Source organism: Bufo gargarizans, chromosome 1 (assembly GCF_014858855.1).
Source record: "Bufo gargarizans isolate SCDJY-AF-19 chromosome 1, ASM1485885v1, whole genome shotgun sequence".
Taxonomy (NCBI): Eukaryota; Metazoa; Chordata; class Amphibia; order Anura; family Bufonidae; genus Bufo; species Bufo gargarizans.
In genome coordinates, this window is record NC_058080.1 from 670,290,500 (window position 1) to 670,314,956 (window position 24,457).

The 24,457-nt window shown below is 44.2% G+C and overlaps 2 protein-coding genes across 3 annotated transcripts in view; one reads left to right on the top strand and one right to left on the bottom strand.

Moving 5' to 3' along the window:
* The window catches only part of AP3B1 (adaptor related protein complex 3 subunit beta 1), a 316,263-nt gene that overhangs the window by 194,485 nt on the left and 97,321 nt on the right, over positions 1-24,457 (bottom strand). For both annotated transcript variants that reach the window (XM_044276105.1, XM_044276102.1), the window contains exons 8-11: positions 23,867-24,019; positions 21,186-21,283; positions 9,281-9,335; positions 9,129-9,200 (exon numbers count right to left, since the gene is read on the bottom strand). In XM_044276105.1, coding sequence (XP_044132040.1) covers positions 9,129-9,200; positions 9,281-9,335; positions 21,186-21,283; positions 23,867-24,019 — 378 coding nt within the window. The remainder of the gene's footprint in view (positions 1-9,128; positions 9,201-9,280; positions 9,336-21,185; positions 21,284-23,866; positions 24,020-24,457) is intronic.
* On the top strand, positions 126-5,642 carry LOC122924732. The gene is made up of 2 exons (XM_044276101.1): positions 126-2,557; positions 2,600-5,642. Exons 1-2 carry the CDS (start codon positions 869-871, stop codon positions 5,096-5,098), a joined length of 4,188 nt encoding a protein of 1,395 aa, XP_044132036.1. The 5' UTR covers positions 126-868; the 3' UTR covers positions 5,099-5,642.

Sequence of the window (24,457 nt, forward strand, 5' to 3'; positions counted from 1 at the left end):
AACCTTTCTTTACTTCTACCATAGCAGCAAAGAGAGAAAATGGTATACAAAAAAGAAACCATGGTAACAGACTCCTCCCCCTTATCCCAGTATATCCTTCCTTGTCTGTCTGAGCTCTCCCTCTTTCTTTGCTGCTACCAGGCAGATAAGTACTCTCCAGCTCTGTGGCATTGCTCAGGGTCTGGTATATTTGTATTTTTATGTGCTTGGATTATCGGTTCGTTCGGTTTCTTTATTAGATTCTGATTAGACTCTTATCGTAGATACATATTTCTCTCCTGTATATATATATATTTATTTATCTAGGGTACGTATATATATGTATATGTTTTTTCGTTCAGGTACTTCTGTGGCCGTTCTGCCTAGGGGTTTGTCCTTATAACAGTTTTTGCGGCTTCCCCGCTTTCCCCCCGTGTGATCCGTTTCTCTGCCCTGTCATCCTTGTCCCTCGTTACCTCAGACTGCGCCGCCATTGCGCGCGCTTTCTGCTTCTTCTTCCTCTCCTTCTCGCCCGAAGTCTCGCGAGTTCGAGATTTCGCGCGCGTTTTTTCGCATATTTTCGCATATTTTCGCATTTTCGCATTTTTTCGCATTCGGCTGCTACTGACGGCGAGATCTCGCGAGATTTCGCCGTCCCTGTGCGTTTCCCCGCTCTGCACACACCGGACATCCCGCTCTGCACAGCGCATCTCCTGGCGGTCTTTTTCCACTGCTCTTGAGCCTTGTAAGTTCTGTTTTATTCCATTTCGTCTACCCACTAGCTGGCTATGATTCCTGGCTTCATTATCCCCTTTTCTCTTTTTCTCCTCTAGTGCTATTTTTGCTGCTCCGGTCGGGGTGACTAACCCCTGCCTTTTGCTACTTCACCATGTCTGTCAGAAAGAATTCCGTTGCCTCTGTGGCCCCTAGTGAAGCCCCCCAAGTAGATCAGGGTTCCCCTGCGCAGGATAGGAGGTCCGAGGTGATCCACCCGGACGACCATGAGGTGGCACTGCAAAGATCCATATCTAATGCCATTATAACCGCCATGGGTTCGATGTCATCTGCATTGACCCAGTCTATATCTCAGGCCCTTATGGCGCGCCCTGCTACTACTACCCAGGTTTTGGTCCCACCTCCAGGACCACCTCCTATTGTCTCCAGAACACCTCAGATTGATGGGCCATCCCCATCCCAAGACAACGCGCTTCAGTCGCGTAAACGAGCTTGTACCCGCCAGGCAGAAAAAACGCGGGCATGGAAGACTGCCAGGTCTCTACCTGAGCCTAGGTCAGACTCTGATAGGGAGTCAGAGGAGGAGACTCATGACAACGTCTATGAATTGACGGATGAGGTGGAGGACGATTTGGCGGATATTGCTGTGGATCCGGTTCGTAATCTAGACCCGGAAGCCCCGTTACTACAACAGGGATCAGCAGAGGATCTCTTATTGGATCCGTCTGGGGAACCGCTGTTTAACCCCGAGGAGCTGCATCATCCCCGCTCCGCGGAATGGATGCCCGCCACACATGTGGCGCAGTATATGGAGGCTCGCATACGCAATCCGCTTAGTAAGGAATCGCGTAATAAGTTGCGGGCGGAGTGCCCTCGTCCTTTAATACCACACAAAGTGTGCGAGACGCCATCAGTGGATCCAAAGATGGTCCAGTTTCTGGCGAAGACGGGGTTTAACCCCCGTAAAGGGCTAGACGCGGCCTTGAAGGCTGTGCAAGACAAGCTACTGGACATTACAGGTCCTTTAGCAAAGATTTTCGATTTGGCTGAGTCCGCTATCGCGGCAGGTAGCCAGGTAGACCCTATAGAATTGAGAGGTTGGGCCCAGCGAGCCATATGCGTAGCGGGTAATACCAATACCTCGCTCGCCATTGAAAGGCGGAAGGCAATACTAATTAAGATCGAGCCAAAGCTCTCGAACTTAGCATTGACTGAAGCGGGCAAGGACGCCCAGGGGTTGCTCTTTGGCGACTCTTTTATTAAAGAGCTAGGGAAATATGTAGGAGCTTTTACGGCTCTTGATAAAGCCCAGACTTCGATGCGTCGAGTCTTTCAAGGGCGTTTTTCCAACAGGGCCGGCAGTGCTAGGGGCCGACTGTCCGGCCGTTCCAACTTTCATGCCAGAGGTTCCGGCAGAGGATCCTTTAATTATAGAGCATCCCTCCAGGATCAGAGACATCAGCCGTCCTTTTTTCCCTCACGAGGCGCTCCCTTCAGGTCACGAGGTTTCCGAGGGAATCCAGGCTCCCGTCGACCATTCGGTAAGTTATGTTCTTCGTCCCCCTCCTTTTTTAGACCATTTAGTCGGGGGCAGACTCCGATTCTTTTCTCATGTGTGGTCAGGCATAACCTCAGACCAATGGGTCCTTTCTACTGTGCAGGGGTTCACAATAGATCTGATTGCCGATCCGAGCTCCATCCCAGCCCCCCCTACGGTACCACTGTCCTATGCGGCACGGTCCCAATTTCAGAGGGAATTGTCGGATCTTCTGCAGAAAGGCGCGATCGAACGCGCACCGGAGAATCGTGGGGGTGTCATCAGCAGTATTTTCCTGGTGCAAAAGAAAGGGGGCCAGATGCGCCCGGTGATCAATTTGAAAGCCCTGAACAATTTTGTACAATACCGACATTTCAAGATGGAGGGCATCCATCTTTTGAGGGATCTGCTCCTTCCAGGCGATTGGTTGGCCAAGATAGATCTCCAAGACGCCTATCTCACGGTCCCAGTGTCCCCCTCTTCAAGAGACCTGCTGCGGTTCCTGTGGAACGGTCAGGCCTGGCGCTTCACCTGCCTTCCGTTCGGCCTGTCCTCCGCCCCCTGGTGCTTTACCAAGATCATGCGCCCAGTGGTGGCTTGGCTTCGCAGCAGAGGTGTTCGTCTGATCGTCTACCTGGACGATATCTTGATCATGGCCCAATCACGGGCTCTCTTGTTGAGACACCTCCACTTGACGGTGACGCTCGTTTCCGACTTGGGGTTCATTGTCAACCAGGAGAAATCCTGTTTGACCCCCTCCAGATCCATAGAGTTCTTGGGTTTCCAGGTGAACTCGGAAGAATTATCCCTCAGTCTTCCACTCTCGAAAGTCAAGGCTATCCGCAAGGAGTTGAAGCATGCTCTACGCCTACCTCAGATGTCGTTGCGGCATTTGGCAAGGATAATCGGACTTCTGGCCTCCTCAATACAGGCCATTTTCCCAGCCCCCCTCCATTATCGTGCGTTGCAGCGCCTCAAAATTGCTCACCTTCGGTCGGGGGCCTCTTACGCAGATTTGGTCTCATTAGATGCCGAGACGACGGACGAGATGAGATGGTGGATCCACAACCTGTCAGTGTGGAATGGCAGAGCGATCGTGGGTCCCCAACCGGATCTGATCATAGAATCCGATGCGAGCCTGCACGGATGGGGAGCACATTGCAGTGGTGTGTCCACGGGCGGTCCATGGTCTCCAGAAGAATCCCATCTTCACATCAACGCCCTGGAACTCCTAGCAGGGTCGTTTGCCATTCGCAGTTTTGCCAATGGTGTGGTCAGCTCAGCCATCAGGCTCCGCATGGACGATATATCTGCGGTCAGGTACGTCAATTGTATGGGTGGCACACGGTCGGTGGTTCTGACCCATTTGGCGAAGGATTTTTGGGAATTCTGTCTCGACAGGAACATCTCTGTGGTGGCCGAGTACCTTCCAGGCCTTCACAACACTCTGGCGGACTGGAGTTCTCGCTACATATCGGACTCCAGCGACTGGAAGTTAGACGAGACGGTTTTTTCTGCTATTTCTTCTCTGTGGGGTCCCTTTGCAGTCGACCTCTTCGCTTCCCGTTTGAATACCCAACTGCCCAGGTTTTTCAGCTGGAGGCCGGATCCCTTGGCGGAGGCAGTGGACGCTCTGCTTCAACATTGGGGAGGAGCGTTGATGTACGCATTCCCTCCCTTCGCGCTCATTCCACGAGTGCTCCTTCAGGTTCGTCAGCAGTTGGCGAACCTGGTTCTGATTGTTCCGTTTTGGAGAACCCAGTCCTGGTTCCCTCAGATCCTGGAACTTCTAGTGGACTTTCCGTTTCTCCTTCCCACTCAGGTGTCACTACTCCAAGGGCCTGCAGGAGAAGTTCACCCACTCCTGCAGAACGGGTCGCTACGCCTCCTAGCTTGCAAGATATCGGGAGTCCAGGAGGAGGCGCTGGACTTTCAGGAACAGCTAGGTTCTTATTGGACTGCGCTTGGGCGCCCGGGACGAGACGGGCTTATCGAGCCGCCTGGGGTTCTTGGTCTCGCTGGTGCGTCGACCGGACTCTGGATCCCGTTACGGCCCCTGTCAATTCCATCTTAGCCTTTTTATCCTCACTTTTTGAGGCAGGGAAGGCTTACCGCACCATCAATGTCTTTAGGTCAGCAATTTCCTCCAGACACAACGGTGTCGACGGCCGTCCAGCGGGTCAACACCCCCTGGTCTGTCGTTTACTCAAGGGTTCACGTTTGGCCCGACCACCTCGGCCACGGTTTTCGTCTACCTGGGATGTGTCGGATGTCTTGCAATTTCTAGTCAGTTGGCCCTCAAATGAGCTATTGTCGTTACGTCAGTTATCGGCCAAATTGGTCACTTTATTCTGTTTAATCTCCTGTAAGAGAGTTTCGGATGTGCGTGCTTTGGATTGGGACGCCAGATCCTTCACCCCGGAGGGGGTCCACTTTAACATTTCCCGTCGCACGAAAACCAGTATCCGGTCGGTCTCTTACCCCCGTTTTCCGACTTCTCCACAGCTATGTCCTGTAGCGTGCTTACGCGAGTATGAGGACAGAACCCGTCCACTGCGGTCTCTTTCTCTCCCCCACTTATTCATTTCGTTTCGCAGCCCGTTTGCTCCGGTTACCAGTGTTACGTTATCTCGCTGGGTCAAGTGGATTCTATCCCTTTCCGGGATTGATACGTCTATCTTCACGGCACATTCGGTCCGCAGTGCGACAGCTACGTCCATGACGTTATCTGGGGCTCGTTTGGAGGATGTTATGAGATTGGCGGATTGGTCCAGATCTTCCACTTTCCGGGAGTTTTATTTCCGACCGGCTTCGCATGCTTTTGATTCTATAGTGGCTCAGCTTTAAACAAGCAATAGGAGCCTCCGTGTCTTGTTATAAAATTATGGGATTTTACTAAAGTATGACGTAAAGTCATGATTTTATTAAAGACACGGAGGCGAGTATTGCCCTCCCTGGACCCACCCCTTGGGGTTTTTGACGTAAGTATGTTTTGTTGATTTACCGTATGGTCAGAATTTTAAAGTTGTTACTGTGTTTCCAACTAGTGGATCCTATGTTTCTAATGCACTGGATTATGCTCTTAGAAGGTTTTTCTCTTATTTCCTTTTTTCCTAGGTTGAGAGGCTTACGGCTTCATGTTTTAGAGTTACACAGTTCCGGTCGGAGGTCCAGTTGTGGCGGTCCAAGCCGACGAGTTCAAGGGTTTTTTTCGTTACCCGGTGGTTTCGGCGTCTGTTGTTCCGGTTGACCAGCGCTGTTTGAGACACAAAGAAAGAGGAAGAGCTCAGACAGACAAGGAAGGATATACTGGGATAAGGGGGAGGAGTCTGTTACCATGGTTTCTTTTTTGTATACCATTTTCTCTCTTTGCTGCTATGGTAGAAGTAAAGAAAGGTTAAAGCAATACTCGCCTCCGTGTCTTTAATAAAATCATGACTTTACGTCATACTTTAGTAAAATCCCATAATTCGCTTTCGTCACCATAAAAAAGTATTAGGCCTCATGCACACGACCGTTGTGTGCATCCGTGGCCGTTGTGCCGTTTTCCGTTTTTTTTTCGCGGACCCATTGACTTTCAATGGGTCCGTGGAAAAATCTGAAAATGCGCCGTTTGGCAGCCGCATCCGTGATCCGTGTTTCCTGGCCGTGAAAAAAATATGACCTGTCCTATTTTTTTCACGGCCAACGGTTCACGGACCCATTCAAGTCAATGGGTCCGTGAAAAAACACGGATGCACACAAGATTGTCATCCGCGTCCGTGATCCATGTCCGTGATCCGTGTCCGTTTTTTCCTATCATTTCAATGGCAAACTTGACTTCGATTTTTTTTTTTTTTTCATTTTTCATGTCCGTGGATCCTCCAAAAATCAAGGAAGACCCACGGACGAAAAAACGGTCACGGATCACGGACCTACGGACCCCGTTTTTGCGGACCTTAAAAAAAAAAACGGTCGTGTGCATGAGGCCTTATAGTGATACTAAATACCACACACAAAAAAAAAAGCCGCGTGCACTTCGCATTTTATGAAACGTTCGGACCATAATAGAACAGTGCTATGCTATTTTTTGGGGTGACAAGGTGACAAAAAAATGGCTAATCGCATGTTTTTTTATTTATTTATTTCTGTTACAGCGCTCACCGCATAGGAGATCTTTTTTAATAATTTAATAGTTTGGACTTTTTGGACGCAACGCTATGTAATATGGTTATTTATTTATTGTTTATATATTTTATATGTAAAATTGGGAAACGGGGGGATTTAAACTTAATATTTCAGGGTACTTTCACACTAGCTTTTTTCATTTCCGGCATAGAGTTCACTCACAGGGGCTCTATACCGGAAAAGAACTGATCAGGTATATTCCCATGCATTCTGAATGGAGAGTAATCCGTTCAGGATGCATCAGGATGTCTTCAGTTCAGTCATTTTGACTGATAAGGCAAAAGATAAAACCGTAGCATGCTACGGAAAAAACTGAATACTTGCCTGAAGGCCAGCATTTTTTTCCATAGGAATGTATTAGTGCCAGATCCAGCACTCAAAATACCGGAATGCCGGATCCGTCCTTCCGGTCTGCGCATGAGCAGACCGGTAAAAATGTGTAAAAAGATACAAGATGGATCCGTCTGTCCGCATGACAAGCTGAGAGATGGATTACTTCTTGCAATGCATTTGTGAGACGGATCCGCATCCGGATGCGTCTCACAAATGCTTTGTCACTTCATCCAGATCGGCGGATCTGGCGGGCAGTTCCAAAGACGGACAGGGAGCTGCGATCCGCTTCAGTTTACCCCTCAGGTACCGCACCTGAAGGGTTAACTGCCGCTGATCGCAGCTCCCTGTCATAGAGGTCGGGTGCCGGGTATTTGATTCCGGCACCTGCCTCCTGTATTTGTATTAACAGGTCAGTTATCTTCATTGGTGGTGCAGTGGCCACAGCCCCTCCTCCTCCTGTCTCTCTTCTTATTGGCGGTGGCAGCACAAGGGGGGGGGGAGGGAGAGACTCCTCCACTGCGCTGTGCCCCGCCGCCCCATCTCCTGTGCCCCCTGCTGCATTCAACCTCAGAGCTGCCGCGGCGGGTCTAGTCGCAAATGGCGACAAGACTAAAAAGTCTTGTCGCCATTTGTAAATACTAAGTCGCATTTTGGTCGCCATCTGAAGCCCTGCATATGTATGATGTCTCTGAATTATGGATTGATTTGCTTCCTTACTTTTCTTTTTTTTTTTTTTTGTACGCCAGCCTGATGAAGGGCTTTTTTTTTTTAGCCTGAAACGTTGCATTGTTGTACACCACCATGTCTGGCTGAATAAATACACTAATTTGCATATCTCCACTATATTTGGAGTGCTGTCTATGTGTATGTAAACTAAAAGTATCCTGAGGTAGAGTCGGGAACAGAACCATGACGAGCACCCTAAAATAAGCCAGACTATTGCTGAGTGCTGTGACTATTTGGGATTATACTGTTGTAAAGCATATGGTATCTCTAAATGCAGTTAACAACTAGGGATGAGCGAACTTCTGTTTTCAAGTTCGGCGTACAAGGTTAAGGTCGGTTTAACTAAGAATTTTGCTACCACGAACCATAACGTAATTCTTAGATAACCTGAATTTTTTACGCCGAACTTGAAAACAGATGTTTGCTCAACATTATAAACAACAACTCGGAGAAGATGGCCGCCCCTCATAATCATGTTCAGGAAATAGAATACAAAAATCGACACTCAGACAATTAGACAAAATTAGAAAAAAAACAAAGAGCGTCTCTATCTGGTTTAAAAGGGGTATTCTGGTTGGTAAAAGTTATCCCCTATCCACAGGGACCCCCACAAATCACGAAAAACAGGCAGCTCCATTGATTTCTACAGGAATTACGCAGATTGGTGAGCACAGTACTCGGCTCCAGAACTCCCATAGAAATGAATGGGGCAGCCATGTGGCTGCAGGGGGTAGGGGGCCCATGTTATTGTGATCAGCAGGGGTCCTACTGCTGGGATCTAATAGTTATCCCCTATCCTGTGGTTAGAGAATAACTTTAAAGGGAGTCTTTCACCTAAAATGACCATTATACACCACAAACATGATGATATCCATTACATTCCCCATATTATAATCTTACCTTTCATATTGCTGTCCGTCGCCTATTCTCTCTTAAAAACGCTTTTAATCCATATGCTAAATAGGTTCTGAAGGTGCCCAGGGGCGGCGTTTATGCGGCCGGTGCCCAGGCTCCACGGCGCTGTTCAAATCAAACCCCTCCCCTTTCACCCCTCTGGCCCGCCCTCGGTTCTTGAGATACCATCCTTCAGTCAATGACAAATCCGGCGCCTGCGCACTCCATTACCCACTAGGGCAGAGGCAGCAGAGCGTTTCATGCGCATGCGCCGGCCCGTACATCCCGATATTTTGGCAGTTTACTTCCGCCGGCTAGATCGGGCCGGCGCATGTGGATTAAACGCTCTGCTGCCTCTGCCCTAGTGGGTAATGGAGTGCGCGGGCGCAGGCGCCGGATCTGTCATTGACTGGAGGATGGTATCTCAAGAACCGAGGGCGGGCCAGAGGGGTGAAAGGGGAGGGGTTTGATTTGAACAGCGCCGTGGAGCCTGGGCACCGGCCGCATAAACGCCGCCCCTGGGCACCTTCAGAACCTGATTAGCATATGGATTAAAAGCGCTTTTAAGAGAGAATAGGCGACGGACAGCAATATGAAAGGTAAGATTATAATATGGGGAATGTAATGGATATCATCATGTTTGTGGTGTATAATGGTCATTTTAGGTGAAAGACTCCCTTTAACCAAAACGAATACCCCTTTAACTGGCAGAAAAATAATTGAAGGTGACGAATTCCCTTGAAAAGCTTGGTCTTACCTTTAGTGTTTTAATCATAGTCGGGTCAGTTGATAGAATATAGAAGCTCTTTAAAAATGGCTCAAACAAACCCTAAAAAAAACAGACATAAGTGAGGAATAATAACTGGTGGTAATTGTTACTTCCTGCGCTGCCATCAGAACCTACATTACCTTCCTCTGTATGGACATGGTCGCAATGTTCTGAAGAACAATGTATTGCACCTCCCTAAAAATAAAATAATAATCAAGAAACAGGTTTATTATTTCATATAGTAACATAACTCAGACTCTTAGTGACCGGCCTGTTATAGACATTATGGTGATTATTATTATTTCTTTTTCACATTTCTTGCTTCTTTTTTGTGGAATAAGTTGTAGCTTTTTGTTGCCTTCACACATGGCAGATTTTGTGGCAGAAAATTCTGCGATTGAAAGTCAGTTCCATTCATTTGAATGGGGCAGCAAGCACATGGATTTCTGCAAGCCAGGATAACTGGAACTGATTTTTAGTTGCAGAATTTTGTGCCCCAAATTATATTATATTATATATTTTTCTATATATATATTTTTTCTACACACACATATATATATATATATATATATACACATATACACACATACATATACACACACACACACATATACACACACACATACACACAGTGGATATAAAAAGTCTACACACCAGATAATCCATTTCAGAACTTTTTCCACCTTTAATGTGACCTATAAACTGTACAACTCAATTGAAAACCAAAACTGAAATCTTTTAGGTAGAGGGAAGAAAAAATATAAAAATAAAATATGGTTGCATAAGTGTGCACACCCTTAACCCCTTCAGGACACAGCCTTATTTCACCTTAAGGACTTAGCCATTTTTTTGCAAATCTGACCAGTGTCACTTTAAGTGCTGATAACTTTAAAACGCTTTGACTTATCCAGGCCATTCTGAGACAGTTTTTTTCATCACATATTGTACTTCATGACACTGGTAAAATGAAGTAAAAAAATAATAATATTTATTTATAAAAAAAAATAAAAAATTTACCAAGAATTTGTAAAAAGAAAATGCAAATTTCCAAGTTTCAATTTCTCTACTTCTATAATAGATAGTAATACCTCCAAAAATAGTTATTACTTTACAGTCCCCATATGTCTACTTCATGTTTGGATCATTTGGGGAATGATATTTTTTTGGGGGGGTTGTTACAATGCTTAGAAGTTTAGAAGCAAATCTTGAAATTTTTCAGACATTTTCAAAAACACAATAGAAACCACCCAAAAATGACCCCATTCTAGAAACTACACCCCTCAAGGTATTCAAAACTGATTTTACAAACTTTGTTAACCCTTTAGGTGTTCCACAAGAATTAATGGAAAATAGAGATACAATTTCAAAATTTCACTTTTTTGGCAGACTTTCCATTTTAATAATTTTTTTAAAGTTACAAAGCAAGGGTTAACAGCCAAACTAAACTCAATATTTATGGCCCCGATTCTGTAGTTTACAGAAACACCCCATATGTGGTCGTAAACCGCTGTGCGGGCAAACGGCAGGGCGCAGAAGGAAAGGAATGCCATACGGTTTTTGGAAGGCAGGTTTTGCTGGACTGGTTTTCTTGACACCATGTCCCATTTGAAGCCCCTCTGATGCACCCCTAGAGTAGAAGTTGGCAATTCGAGATTAAGTTTCAGAATTTAAATTTTTTGGCAAATTTTCAATTTTAATCCATTTTTCCCAGTAACAAAGCAATGGTTAACAGCCAGACCAAACTCAATATTTATGGCCCTGATTCTGTAGTTTACAGAAACACCCCATATGTGGTCGTAAACTGCTGTACGGGCACACGACAGGGCGCAGAAGGAAAGGAATGGCATACGGTTTTTGGAAGGCAGATTTTGCTGGACTGTTTTTTTTTTTTTTTTATACCATGGCCAATTTGAAGCCCCCCTGATGCACCCCTAGAGTAGAAACTCTAAAAAAGTGATCCCATTTTAGAAACTACGGGATAGGGTGGCAGTATTGTTGGTACTACTTTAGGGTACATATGATTTTTGGTTGCTCTACATTACACTTTTTGTGAGGCAAGATAACAAGAAATAGCTGTTTTGGCACAGTTTTTATTTTTGTTATTTACAACATTCATCTGACAGGTTAGATCATGTGACAAATTTGTTCACACCGGGTATCTGCTGTGTATAGGGTTCCCACCCCAGTCGTATTATAATAGAAATCACAGCAGTAGAGAAGAATCCTAAATTGCGTTTTATTTTGTGATACAGTGAAATGCGGCAACAAGCGTTTTCGGCTACATTAGCCTTCATCAGACACAGTGCCGCTTGATGGTGAGATCTTTAGGTAGAAAGACACACTATAAAAGGTAAGGTGCTGTCATATGATTTTTGCGGAATGAGATGACTGTTTTATTAGCATTTTGGGGTGCGTGCGACTTTTTGATCGCCTGCTATTACACTTTTTATGATGTAAGGTGACAAAAAATGGTTTATTTAGCACAGTTTTTATTTTTTACGGTGTTTAGGTTATGTGATATTTTTATAGAGCCGGTCGATACGGACGCGGCGATACCTAATATGTATACTTTTTATTTATTTATGTAAGTTTTACACAATTATACCCAATTTTACAAAATTATGTTTCAGTGTCTCCATAGTCTGAGCCATATTTTATTTATTTTTTTGGGCCATTGTCTCAGGTAGGGGCTCATTTTTTGCGGGATGAGGCTGACGTTAGATTGGTACTATTTTGGTGGGCAAACGCCTTTTTGATTGCTTGCTGTTGTACTTTTTGTGATGTAAGGTGACAAAAAAATGGTTTATTTAGCACAGTTTTTTTTTATATATTTGTTTTTTTTTTACAGTGTTCATCTGAGGGGTTAGGTCATGTGATATGTTTATAGGACGCATCGATACCTAATATGTATACTTTTTTACCAATTTTTTTTATCTTTCTTTGGGGGAAATTACGTTTTTGTTTATTTTTACATTGAAACTTAATTTTTTGGGGGGAAAACTTTATTTTTTACTTGGTTTTTTTTACTAAATTTTTTGTCCCACTTTGGGACTTGAACTTTTAGGGGTCTAATCCTTTACAATGCATTCCAATAATTCTGTATTGGAATGCATTGGCTGTATGAGTAATACTGTGTGTATTACTCATACAACTTACGGCCTGTGAGATCCAGGGGGCTGGATTGCAGCGTTTTGATGTCCGCCTGACGATGCGGAGCCAAACTGATCCGTCCTGACTTACAATGTAAGTCAATGGGGATGGATCCGTTTTCACTTACACAATATGGTGCAATTGAAAACGGATCCGCCTCCCATTGACTTTCAGTGCAAGTCAAAACGGATCCATTTGCAATATCATGAACATGCATGGTAATGCAAACTGATCCGTTCTGATCAGATACAAGCGTTTGCATTATAGGTGCGGATCAGTCTGTGCAGATACCAGACGGATCCGCACCTAACGCAGGTGTGAAAGTAGCCCAATATGTCTATTTTTTTATTTTGTTTTATTTTGGATTTACACAATAAAAGCATTTTTGAAAAAAACAAACAAACATTTTTGGGTTTCCATTCTCTGAAGGCCATATTTATTTTTTATTTTTTGGGGCGATTGTCTTAGTTAGGGTCTCATTTTTTGCGGGATGAGATGATGGTTTGATTGGTACCATTTCGGGGGCACATATGACTTTTTGATCGCTTGGAATTACACTTTTTGTGATGGAAGGTGATAAAAAAAAGTGCTTTCTTGGGAATTTTTTATTTTTTTATGGCGTTGACCATAAGGGTTGGATCACATGCTATTTTTTAGAGCAGGTTGTTAAAGACACAGTGATGCCTAATATGTGCATTTTTTTAAATTTTATTTTACACAAACATTTTTGAAACAAAAAAAAAAATCATGTTTTAGTGTCTCCATTTTCTGAAAGCCATATTTTTTTAATTTTTTGGACGATTGTCTTATGTAGGGGCTAATATTTAGCAGAATGAGATGACAGCTTTATTGGTACCATTTTGGGGCACATATGACTTTTTGAATGCTTGGTAGTACACGTTTTGTGTTGTAAGGTGATAATAAAAAAAAATAGCTTTTTTGGCTTTTTACGGCGTTCACCAAGACAGGTAAGCACATGTGATATTTTTATACAACAGATTATTACGGACACGGCGATACCTTATGTCTGTTTTTTAAAATATATTTTGGTTTTAAACAATAAGAGTATTTTTAAACAAAAAAAAAAAAAAAAAAACAGTCTGTCCATTTTCTGAAAGCCATATCTTTTATTTTTTGGGCGATTGTCTTAGGTAGGGGCTAATTTTTTGCGGGATGAGATGATGGTTTGATTGGTACTATTTTGGGGTACATATGACTTTTGATCACTTTTTATACCATTTTGAGGGAAGTGCGGTGGGCAACATTGCAATTCCATCAAAGTTTTTAATTTTTTTTTATTTTTTTTTTTTTATTCTTTATGGCATTCACCGCTGCGGTAAAAGTACATGATTATTTTATAGATCAGGTCGTTACGGACGCAGCAATACCAAACATGTTTAGTGTTTTTTATTTTTTACATCTTTAACCAATTATATGTGCGGATATAGGAAGAAGTTAGATTTTTATCACCTTTTTTTTTTACACTTTTTCGACTCAGACCCACTTGGTTCTTGAAGATCCAGTGGGTCTGATGTTTCTACAATACACTGCAGCACACTCTACAGCGTGCAATATATTGTCATTCACAGTAAGCCTGATCAGACTCTGCTATATCATAGCAATCCAGATGCCTGTGAAGGCGTCCGGTTGCCATGGTAACTATAGGGACACTAACAACAGCACAGCAGCGGCCAGATGGGGAGGGAGCTCAGTTTACCCTCCAAGCATCGAGCTGCTGCCACAGCAGAGCAGCGGCCCAATGGTTATCCCCTCCATGCAGCGGTCCCTAAGGAGGGAGGATAAGGGGGTCTTGTTGTGTCGCCGGTCATCCTGAAGGGAGGGGGGCGGGGGGTCTTGTTGCGTTGCCGGCCATCCTGAACGAGGGGGGGGGGCTTGTTGCCATCCTGAAGGGGAGGGGGGGGGGGGTGACAGCTTGTATGGAGGTGAGGACAGCCATTCTACATGGCGGGGGAGCCGCTGCCACAGCAGAGCAGCGGCCCGATGGTCAGTCCCTTCCATACAGCAGTCTCTAAGGACCATGGCATGGAAGGGGTTATGTCTGCATAGGAAGCACAGCAGGCTGTAGAACCCAAAAAAAAAAAAAGATACATAAACAGACCCAATTGGAGAAATTCTTTTCTCCGCAAAATAAATGAGTGTTAAAAAATGTTTTTCTCCTTTTTACAATCTTTTGAATTAGGCCTCTGCAAAAAAAAAAAAAAAAAAAAAAAAAGCTTAAGACTGCTTAGTGACCTCTGTAAAAGGAGTATTAGTGGTCACTAAGAGGTTAAAAGAAAGCTACGGGGAAAACTGATATTTTCCAAGTGGAGTGCCTAAGAGGGTGGTGCATGACCAAACACTACAGTCAGACACCACCCCTAGGGCCTCTGCACTAGACAGAATGCATCTTTAACCCCTTAAGGACCCAGCCATTTTTTCACCTTAAGAAAGAAAGTACTTTATTTCAGCGGTTAAAAATCAAACATCCAGTTAAACAAAATCCTCGTCTACCGGTTTCGGGCTGTTGTGATGTCTGCCCTTACTCATGACATACTGAGGATACCTATGATTCCAGCATATAAGCCGGCCACACCGCTGCACCTATGTGACTAGAGAACATGCCGGCAATCAGGTACAAAACACTCCTCTAAAAATCTTATACAGAAAAAAACCATATCAATACATAAAAACACAGAACGTGTGGTGGGAGCGATATCATATCACTGTTGCAACACTAGATCCAATCTTTTGTTTCGACCTTTTGGCTGACAGCTGTCCAGTTGGTATGGTCTGGCGATGTGGCGGCCATACCACACTTCATCCAATACCTCAATTCATGTTTGGAGACCATAGCTTTTGATGTCCATCACAGAAAGGAGGAGGTTAATTTCTGGGATTTGCGCCTGAGGGGCGACTCCACCACCTCCATCATTCACACGTCCACCTATGGGAAACCTCTGGCAGGCAATACAATATTGCACAGATCATCTTGCCATCCACTACATACATTGCGGAATATACCGAAAGGCGAGATGATCAGTGCGAGACGGAATTGCTCAGCTATAGAGACATATGTACAGGAGGCGAGAGATATAACCAGTAGGTTATCTCAGAGGGCCTATTCAGTGAGACATGTCACCAGCTGCATGCATCAGACACTGGAACTTGATAGGAAGTCACTAGTATACCCTCAGAATAAACCAGATAACATGGAATCTCTTCTGCCTCCAGTGTTGAATTTTCAGAAATCTGCAGCATAATTCAAAAACATCTCCCAATATTAGCGTATGATAAACAATGGGCAGAAATAGGAGGTGTAAAATGTGCAGCCAGAAGGGCCCCTACCATAGCAAACTCAGTGAGGGCCAGTCTGTATCAGGATGGAAAGAAATCCCAATCCACATGGCAGAGCACTAACGGCAGCTACAAGTGTGGCCGTGGCAAATGTGTTTGCTGCGACCACACAGTGACTGCTAAAACATTAAAATCCACTGTGAATGGTAATGAATGCGATATAAAATAGTACCTTAATTGTAATACTGCATTTGCTATTTATTTGATTACCTGCACAATCTGTGAATTACAGTATGTCGGTTGCATGACCAATGCGATAAAAGTGAGGGCACGTGGACACATATCTGACGTGCCACTCCGTGGGAGCCGCAATGTGTCAGTCAGTCTGCATTTTACGGTGGCTCATGGTGGGGACACGTCAGGTATGTGCATATAAGGAAAAGAAAGGGTTAAGATGCCGGCTAGGGGAGGTGGTCACAAAAGGAAACTCCTAAATAGGGAATCCTTTTAGATTTCTCAACTGGACAGCATGTCAGCCAAAGGGTCTAGACAAAAGATTAGACCTAATGTTTCAACAGTGATATGATATCGCTCCCACCACACGTTCTGTGTTTTTATGTATTGATATGGTTTTTTATGTATAAGATTTTTTAAATAGAGGAGTGTTTTTGTACCTGATTGCCGGCATGTTCTCTAGTCCCATGACTCCCTAATCATAGGTGCAGCGGTGTGGCCGGCTTATATGCTGGAATCATAGACCCCACCCCCCCTCCTGTATTTAACTTATTGGTGGCCAGTGCGGCCCCCCCTCCCTCCTCAGTATTAATTGCAACCAGTGCGGCCCCCCTCCCTCTATATTCATCGGTGGCCAGTGCGGATTCCCAGTATTAAATATGACCAGTGCGGCCTCCCCCTCCCTCCCTCCCCAGTATTAAATATGACCAGTGCTGCCCCCCTCCCTCTATATTCATTGGTGGCCGGCCAGTGCGGATTCCAAGTATTATGACCAGTGCGGCCTCCCCTCTCCCCCCCCCCCTCCTAATTAAAATTACCCCCCTCCCCCCATCATTGGTGGTAGCGGAGAGTACCGATCGGAGTCCCAGTTTAAATCGCTGGGGCTCCGATCGGTTACCATGGCAGCCAAGACGCTATTGCAGTCTTGGCTGCCATGGTCACTTGGCAATAAATACAAGCATTATACTTACCTGAAGAGCTGCGATGTCTGACCGGCCGGGCGCTCCTCCTACTGGTAAGTGAAAGGTCTGTGCGGCGCATTGCCTATAGCACGGACCTGTCACTTACCAGTAGGAGGAGCGCCCGGCCGGTCATACATCGCAGCTCTTCAGGTAAGTATAATGCTTGTATTTATTGCTAAGTAACCATGGCAGCCAAGACTGCAATAGCGTCTTGGCTGCCATGGTAACCGATCGGAGCCCCAGCGATTTAAACTGGGACTCCGATCGGTACTCTCCACTGCCACCAATGATGATGATGGAGGGGGTGATTTTAATTATGGGGGGGGAGACCGCACTGGTCATAATACTTGTAATCCGCACTGGCCACCAATAAATATAGAGGGAGGGGGAGGCCGCACTGGTCATATTTAATACTGGAAATCCGCACTGGCCACCGATGAATATAGAGGGAGGGGGGCCGCACTGGCTACAATTAATACTGGGGAGGGAGGGGGGGGCCGCACTGGCCACCAATAAGTTAATTACAGGAGGAGGAGGCAGGGCTGTGGAGTCGGTAGATAAATGCTCCGACTCCTCAGTTTTTTGTACTTCCGACTCCGACTCCTATGTATTTAATATGCGAATGTATTTTATACATTCCTTGAAGGAAAGAAAGAAGTTCTTCTAAGCTCTTCTAGCACAGAGAGGTAGTTGGGCAGAAGCTGCTGCCTTCTCCTTTGTGTGCTGATCTTCTGCTGAAGATGGGGCAGTGGGAGGATCCAGGAAGGGACATTTATTTTAAAACATGATTTCCCTAGAAGAATCCCATAGTCATGTTTAAAATTTAAGATAACATTCTGAGTTTACACGTTTTATAGCCTTAGCTGAATGACAGCAGTTTTTCCAATGGTTTACAGCAGGGATGTCAAACTCGTGGCCCTCCAGCTGTTGCAAAACTACAACTCCCATCATGCCTGAGCATACTACAGCTATCAGGGAATGATGGGAGTTGTAGTTTTGCAACATCTGGAGGGCCATGAGTTTGACATCCATGGTTTACAGCTTCAGTCTTGAACTATTGACCCTCCATTCCCTTCACTTATACAAGTGTCTCTAGTCCTGCAAAACACATATTTACTTAATCCCTTATCAGTGAGAGGCTAGGTAAACCATGGGCATTGTGTTCCCTGTAACATCAGAACACAACACAATGGAAAGTATATGTATTGCCACTCCTAATTGTGCATTGCGTGCCATATAGTGAAGCATATGAAAAGCATGCTTCTTCACATCACTGAACGCGTTTGTTTTGCGGTTATGTGAGGCACTGCATGCATTGGCCTTTATTCTTACAGTAGAGAAGTCATTAATTATAACCATTTATGAATTTGGACATTTAAACTTGCTTTTTTTTTTTATTCCAATTTAAATTTAGTAGGAGTCTGAGTCGGTTCATTTTTCGCCGACTCCGACTCCAGGTACCCAAAATTGACTCCGACTCCGACTCCACAGCCCTGGGAGGAGGGTCTGCCCCCTGCTGCCTGGCAGCATCTGCCAGGCAGCAGAGGGCAGTCATGTACACAGTTCTCAGTATATTCTAACATGAAGCGTCCCCATCACCCCATGTTAGAATATACTGTCGGATCTGAGTTTTACGACGTAGCTCAAATCCGATGGTATATTCTAACATAGAGGCGTTCCCATGGTGATGGGGACGCTTCAAGTTAAAATATACCATCGGATCGGAAGAAAACTCCGATCTGATGGTATATTAATAGGGACTCCTGACTTTACATTGAAAGTCAATGGGGGACGGATCAGTTTGAAATTGCACCATATTGTGTCAATGTCAAACGGATCCGTCCCCATTGACTTGCATTGTAAATCTGGACGGATCCGTTTGGGTCCGCACGGCCAGGCGGACACGAAAACGCTGCAAGCTGCGTTCGGGTGTCCGCCTGCTGAGCAGAGCGGAGGCCAAACAGGTGCATTCTGAGCGGATCCGCATCCACTCAGAATGCATTGGGGCTGTACGGATCCGTTCGGGGCCGCTTGTGAGAGCCTTCAAACGGAACTCACAAGCGGAGCCCCGAACGCTAGTGTGAAAGTAGCCTAAGGCAGATTTTGCTGGACTGGTTTTTTCACACCATGTCCCATTTGAAGCCCCCTTGATGCACCCCTAGAGTAGAAACTCCCAAAAAGTGACCCCATTTTGGAAACTACGGGAGAAGTTGGCAATTTTGTTGGTACTATTTTAGGGTACATATGATTTTTGGTTGCTCTATATTACACTTTTTGTGAGGCAAGGTAACAAGAAATAGCTGTTTTGGCACAGTTTTTATTTTTTGTTATTTACAACGTTCATTTGACAGGTTAGATTGTGTGGTATTATTATATAGAAGGTTGTTAAGGACACGACAATACCAAATAAAAGCATTTCTTCAAAAAAAAAATTTTTTAGTGTCTCCACATTCTGAAAGCCGTAGTTTTATTTATTTTTGGGGCGACTGTCTTGTGTAGGGGCTCATTTCTTTCGGGATGAGATGACGGTTTGATTGGTACTTTTATAGGGTGCATATGACTTTTTGATCGCTTGCGATTACACTTTTTGTGATGTAATGTGACAAAAAAAATGCTTTTTTCACACTGTTTTTATCTTATTTTTTTTAACGGTATTCATCTGAGGGGTTAGGTCATGTGATATTTTTATAGAGCAGGTTATTACGGGCGCGGCGATACACAATATTTTTTTTTCATTTATGTTTTACACAATGTCATTTAAAAAAAATAATAAAAAATCATGTTTTAGTGTCTCCATAGTCTGAGAGCCATAGTTTTTTCAGTTTTTGGCCAATTATCTTAAGTAGGGTAAGATTTTTGCGGGATTAGATGACGGTTTGATTGGCACTATTTTGGGGTGCGCATGACTTTTGGGTCGCTTGCTATTACACCTTTTGTGATGTGAGGTGAACTAGATGATGAGAACGAGGATGACAACAGGAAAGGGGGGTCATCCCCGTTCTCACTGGGGCTCTTGGAGTCGGAGAGCAGCTGGACATATTCCTCCTCGGCCGAGAACATCCGGCGTGCCATCTTCTAATGCTAAAGGGGAGTGTGTGTGTGTGTGTGTGTATGTGGACGGTGTGTTTTTATGTATACCCTACCCTAACAGAAAATATATATATAAAACTAAATAAAAATGATAGGCCCCAAAAAGTGGTAAAAAAAAAAAAAAAAAAAAGAAACACGCTTCAATCCCCGGAAAAATTGCTACAAAAACTCGCTGATCAGCAGTACCAAAAATAAAAATAAAAAAGGGCTTGCGCCCCAAAAATTGTGGGGGGAGGGGCAAACTGCAGCACCCGTCGGGGGTCGCACAGCTGAGGGTGCTCTGGACCCCAGACACCCCACACATCCGGGTGCCGCACACAAAAAAAAAAAAAAATATATATATATATTTTTTTTTTTTTCACTCTCCCTGCCTAACTAAAGCTTTCCCCAAATGTTTATGTGCCAGATGGCACTTTATGGTGGCGGATCACATGGGAGGCAGAGGGACCGACACGGGGCTCCTCTCTCCTCGCTCACACGGAAGATCTGTGGGCGGGGAGAGCGGAGCTCCGGGACATTATCCCCCCATCCGTCCGTCCAGCCAATCACAGGCAATCATGAGAGGTGGCGTCAATGCCACCTCACAGGATCTACGATGGGTGATTGGTGGTGTATATTACACCACCGATCACCTTCCTATTCTGGGTCATCGGAGACCCGAATGACCCGGAAACGCTGCAAACCGCAGGTACGCCGTGTCCGTAAGAGGTTAAAGGTCATCTATCAGCAGATTTGTACCTATGACACTGGCTGACCTGTTACATGTGCGCTTGGCAGCTGAAGGCATCTGTGTTGGTCCCATGTTCATGTGTGTCCTCATTGCTGAGAGAAATTAAGTTTTAATATATGCAAATTAGCCTCCAGGAGCAACAGGGGTGTTGCCATTACACCTAGAGGCTCAACTCTCTCTCCAACTACAGCGCCCTCTGCACTTTCATTGACGGGGCCAGGCTGTGATGATGTTTACACTACCCGACCCTGTCAAAGTGCAGAGGGTGTGTCAGTTGCAAAGAGAGCAGAACCTCTAGGTGTAATGGCAACGCCCCCGTTGCTCCTGGAGGCTAATTTGCATATATTAAAACATCATTTCTCTCAGCAATGAGAACACATAGGAATATGGGACCAACACAGATGCCTCACATGCAACTGGTCAGCCAGCTGACATGCCCTTTAAGAACAGTCCTACAGGACTAAACATGTTAAACCATAAGCAGGTATATTTAATCACAAGTATCTCACTCAGATGCATAAATGAAAGAGAAGGGAGATTAAGAAAATATGTAAAGAAAGAAACATAGCAACCACGCCAGCATACCTGTGACTGTGGAGTACACGGACCAGGGATTTGGCAATCGAAATGGTTTCCGATTTTGGGGCCAAGTGCCAGTAAAGCTGCGCTACTGCCACGACGACCTATGAAAAACATATAGATAACATCTCAATGAATCAAATGAATTTATAAAAATATACAATCCCTAATCTAAGTGTTCCTCGCACACTAGATTATATATTATTTCCAGCTTGTATGACGTTTCTCAAGGACTCCCACCATTTCCCTAACTGAAGGGGGTCCCAACAAGAGCTGCAACAGCAGAAAATCTAAGACCGCTCCTCTACGAGAGGAGAACATGAATTCACAAAGAATTTATAGTCTCATGTAAAATGTCACGCAAGGTCAATGCAGCCAGAGGGTCCAGCCAAAGACTGCCGAGGCTGCATTTCTTATCACGAGGCAAATATTAAAACCAAAAAAGTGTGTTGTGAATTTGAACAAAACGTATTGTTCTCTGTACCCAGCCTAAGGCCCCACAGATCAGACTCTTCACATCACGTACAAGGCCATCTTTCTTTATTGTCTACCTTTGTACTGTATATACTGACGTATACGGGACCAACGGAGGCCAAAAGGACACCCAGCTGTAATCATCAGCATTCAGTCACGCAAGATGATGCGGGTGATAGCTGCTGACCAATGGAGCACTTAGCCAAGAGCTATGCCATGTGTATAGTCAGCTTAAAGGGCACTCGAGGAGTAACAGATACTCTGTGTAATGCAGCGTCTGAGGAGGTGGTACGCATCAAACAGTAAAATGACTCCCCTCCCTGCCCTGAACTATGTATTAGGCCCCTTTCACACGAGCGTGATGGATTAGGTCTGGGTGCGTTCAGTGAAAATCGCACCATTTTGCTAGCAAGTTCAGTCAGTTTTGTCTGCGATTACGTTCAGTTGTTCCGTTTTTTCCAAATTGACAGAAGGAAGGACCAACACAAGTAGACAGGGACAACACAAGCAGGTGGGGCCAGCAATACCATACTGTGGCACAATATACTGCCGATACCACAAGCCCCACAAAATGTCCCTCTGTGGTGGACAATGCCAGCTGCTACATTCTGTCCTTCTACTCCAGCTGGAAGTTTCCCTGTATGCTCTTTAGGCGGTCTGCTCCTGGTCAAAATATATCTGCCTAGTCCACATTTCCTCACTTCTGAGACTCTCCAGAATCATTTAAACACACTTTCATTCATTCTGTTTCTGCCTTTAGGTTTGTCGACTTTAAAAGGGAGGGAGAAATTTTTGCCTGACATTAACAGCCTGTATGTGTCTACTCTATAATAAAACATTTTTTTAAAAGAAATCTCATTTTTGATTGTCAATGGCATAGTACTGTTGAAATGACAAAGAAAAACTAAATAAATCTATGAATAGAGAGTTTACCTTCTGATTACAGCCACACAACTATATACGTTGTGGCAATAAGCTCTTATCTGTATAGCAATATATAAAACAGTCAGATTACATTACGATCTGCTGACACCCTATGGCGCTGGCAGATCTCTGTGACCGCATTGTCATTAGACAGCTGCAGTCACAGTAATTATCCATGGACCAGCCAAAGTGGTTTCCTTGTGTGGCACCACAGTATCAGGGTGTTACAGTGATCCATCGCACTGTAAAGTTAAAAAATAAAAAGGGGGGGACGACACTCTTCTTTTGAAGTGAGAGGACCCTCTGCTGACTGTAAAATTAACTGTGAGCCTGCAGGCTGTGAATTAACCGCTTTTTGCCATGACTGTGGCAGGAAGGGGTTAATTCTAAAAAAAAAAAAAAAAAAATTATATATATATATGTGTATGTATATATTTAATACAAAATTAAAGAGTGAAATTTGTTTTACGTTATAGCAATAGTATAACAGACTAGGTACACATTATATATATTGAAATAAACAGAAATAGAAGATAATGGCATGACAATAATTAAATATATATTTATTAGTCTATATATAATAGCAATAGTATAGCAGACTTTGAGAAAAATATAAAATGTACACAAATTAAAACACACAGGTATTCGTTTTAGCTATATTTAGTATAGTGGATGGGGGGGGTTTGTGTGTAAAATATACAGACACGTATTTTTTTCATTTATAAAAAATTAAATAAATAAAAAAAAAAGCCAAAAGCTTAAAATGTCTAAATTTCCCCCAAGATCAATACCTACGACCCCTAAGATGTAAACTTGCTTGGCTGTTCTCAGAACTCCATAGAAAAGAATGGAGCATGCACAGAGTCGTAATTTCCCCACAGCTGGAGTGCTAGAGGTTAGCCATCACTGCCTTAGCGGGTCAACATAAAAAGTCACTTTGAAGGAGTTTCTAATTTTTTTGTGCTGTACAAAATCTGTACTGGCGGTATGGTGCCATAGGAACAGCAACAGAAGAATTGGCCATAGAAATCCAAAATGTGTTCCAGTCCTTTAAAGTCTTGTGGTCAGTGTGGTTGTCCCGTGAAAAATAATATCAAATACTTGTAGATTTGCAGTTAGATAGGCCCATTGCTAAAATGGCCTACTAAAGAAGAGGGATAAACACTCTGGTAATGAAGTGGTTAAGAAAATATCACTTTTCTGATGGAATGGTCCCTTTAAGTTGCAATGGGACAATAGTATAACAATGTAAAAATACTAGAAATAGCCAGATGGTTACACAATCTTACCGCAGCATTTCTGCTCTGCAACAACGGTTTGGTATTTCTCAATAGCAGCCTGTGGTCAGGGTCCATTGTATAAGGCTTCTTCTGGTCAGATGGCTTCTCGTTTTCCTCATCGGATTCGTAAAATTTGTTTGCATTTGCATCTTCAGTTTCATCCTGTAAAAGATCATTAATTACATCCAGTCAGTGAGAGATGAGATGAATATGGCACAGCCGCACAGAACATGCAGGAGGAGAATAGTCACTCAGGAAATTAAGCATTTATAGTCTTTTCAGTCTCTTTTCAGTCCTTTCAGTATAGTCTCTTTCATTGTTATTTCAGAATGTATTTCAGAAAGTATACAAAAAACCTAAAGTACAGGAAGTTCTTAGTTAAAGGGGTGTTTGCATCCTATGATAAAACTGCTTGACAGCTGCTGGTCCCACCTCTGGGACAATGTCCAATCGGAAAGGCGGACCTTGGCCCATATTTCCCCTGCATCAGCTGCAGAAAAGGATGGAACCAGGGAAGTCCAAGTAATTAATGGGTTTATCCAGGTAAAGATACTTTTGACTTAGGGCTCATGCACATGACTGTATATATTTTGTTGTCCA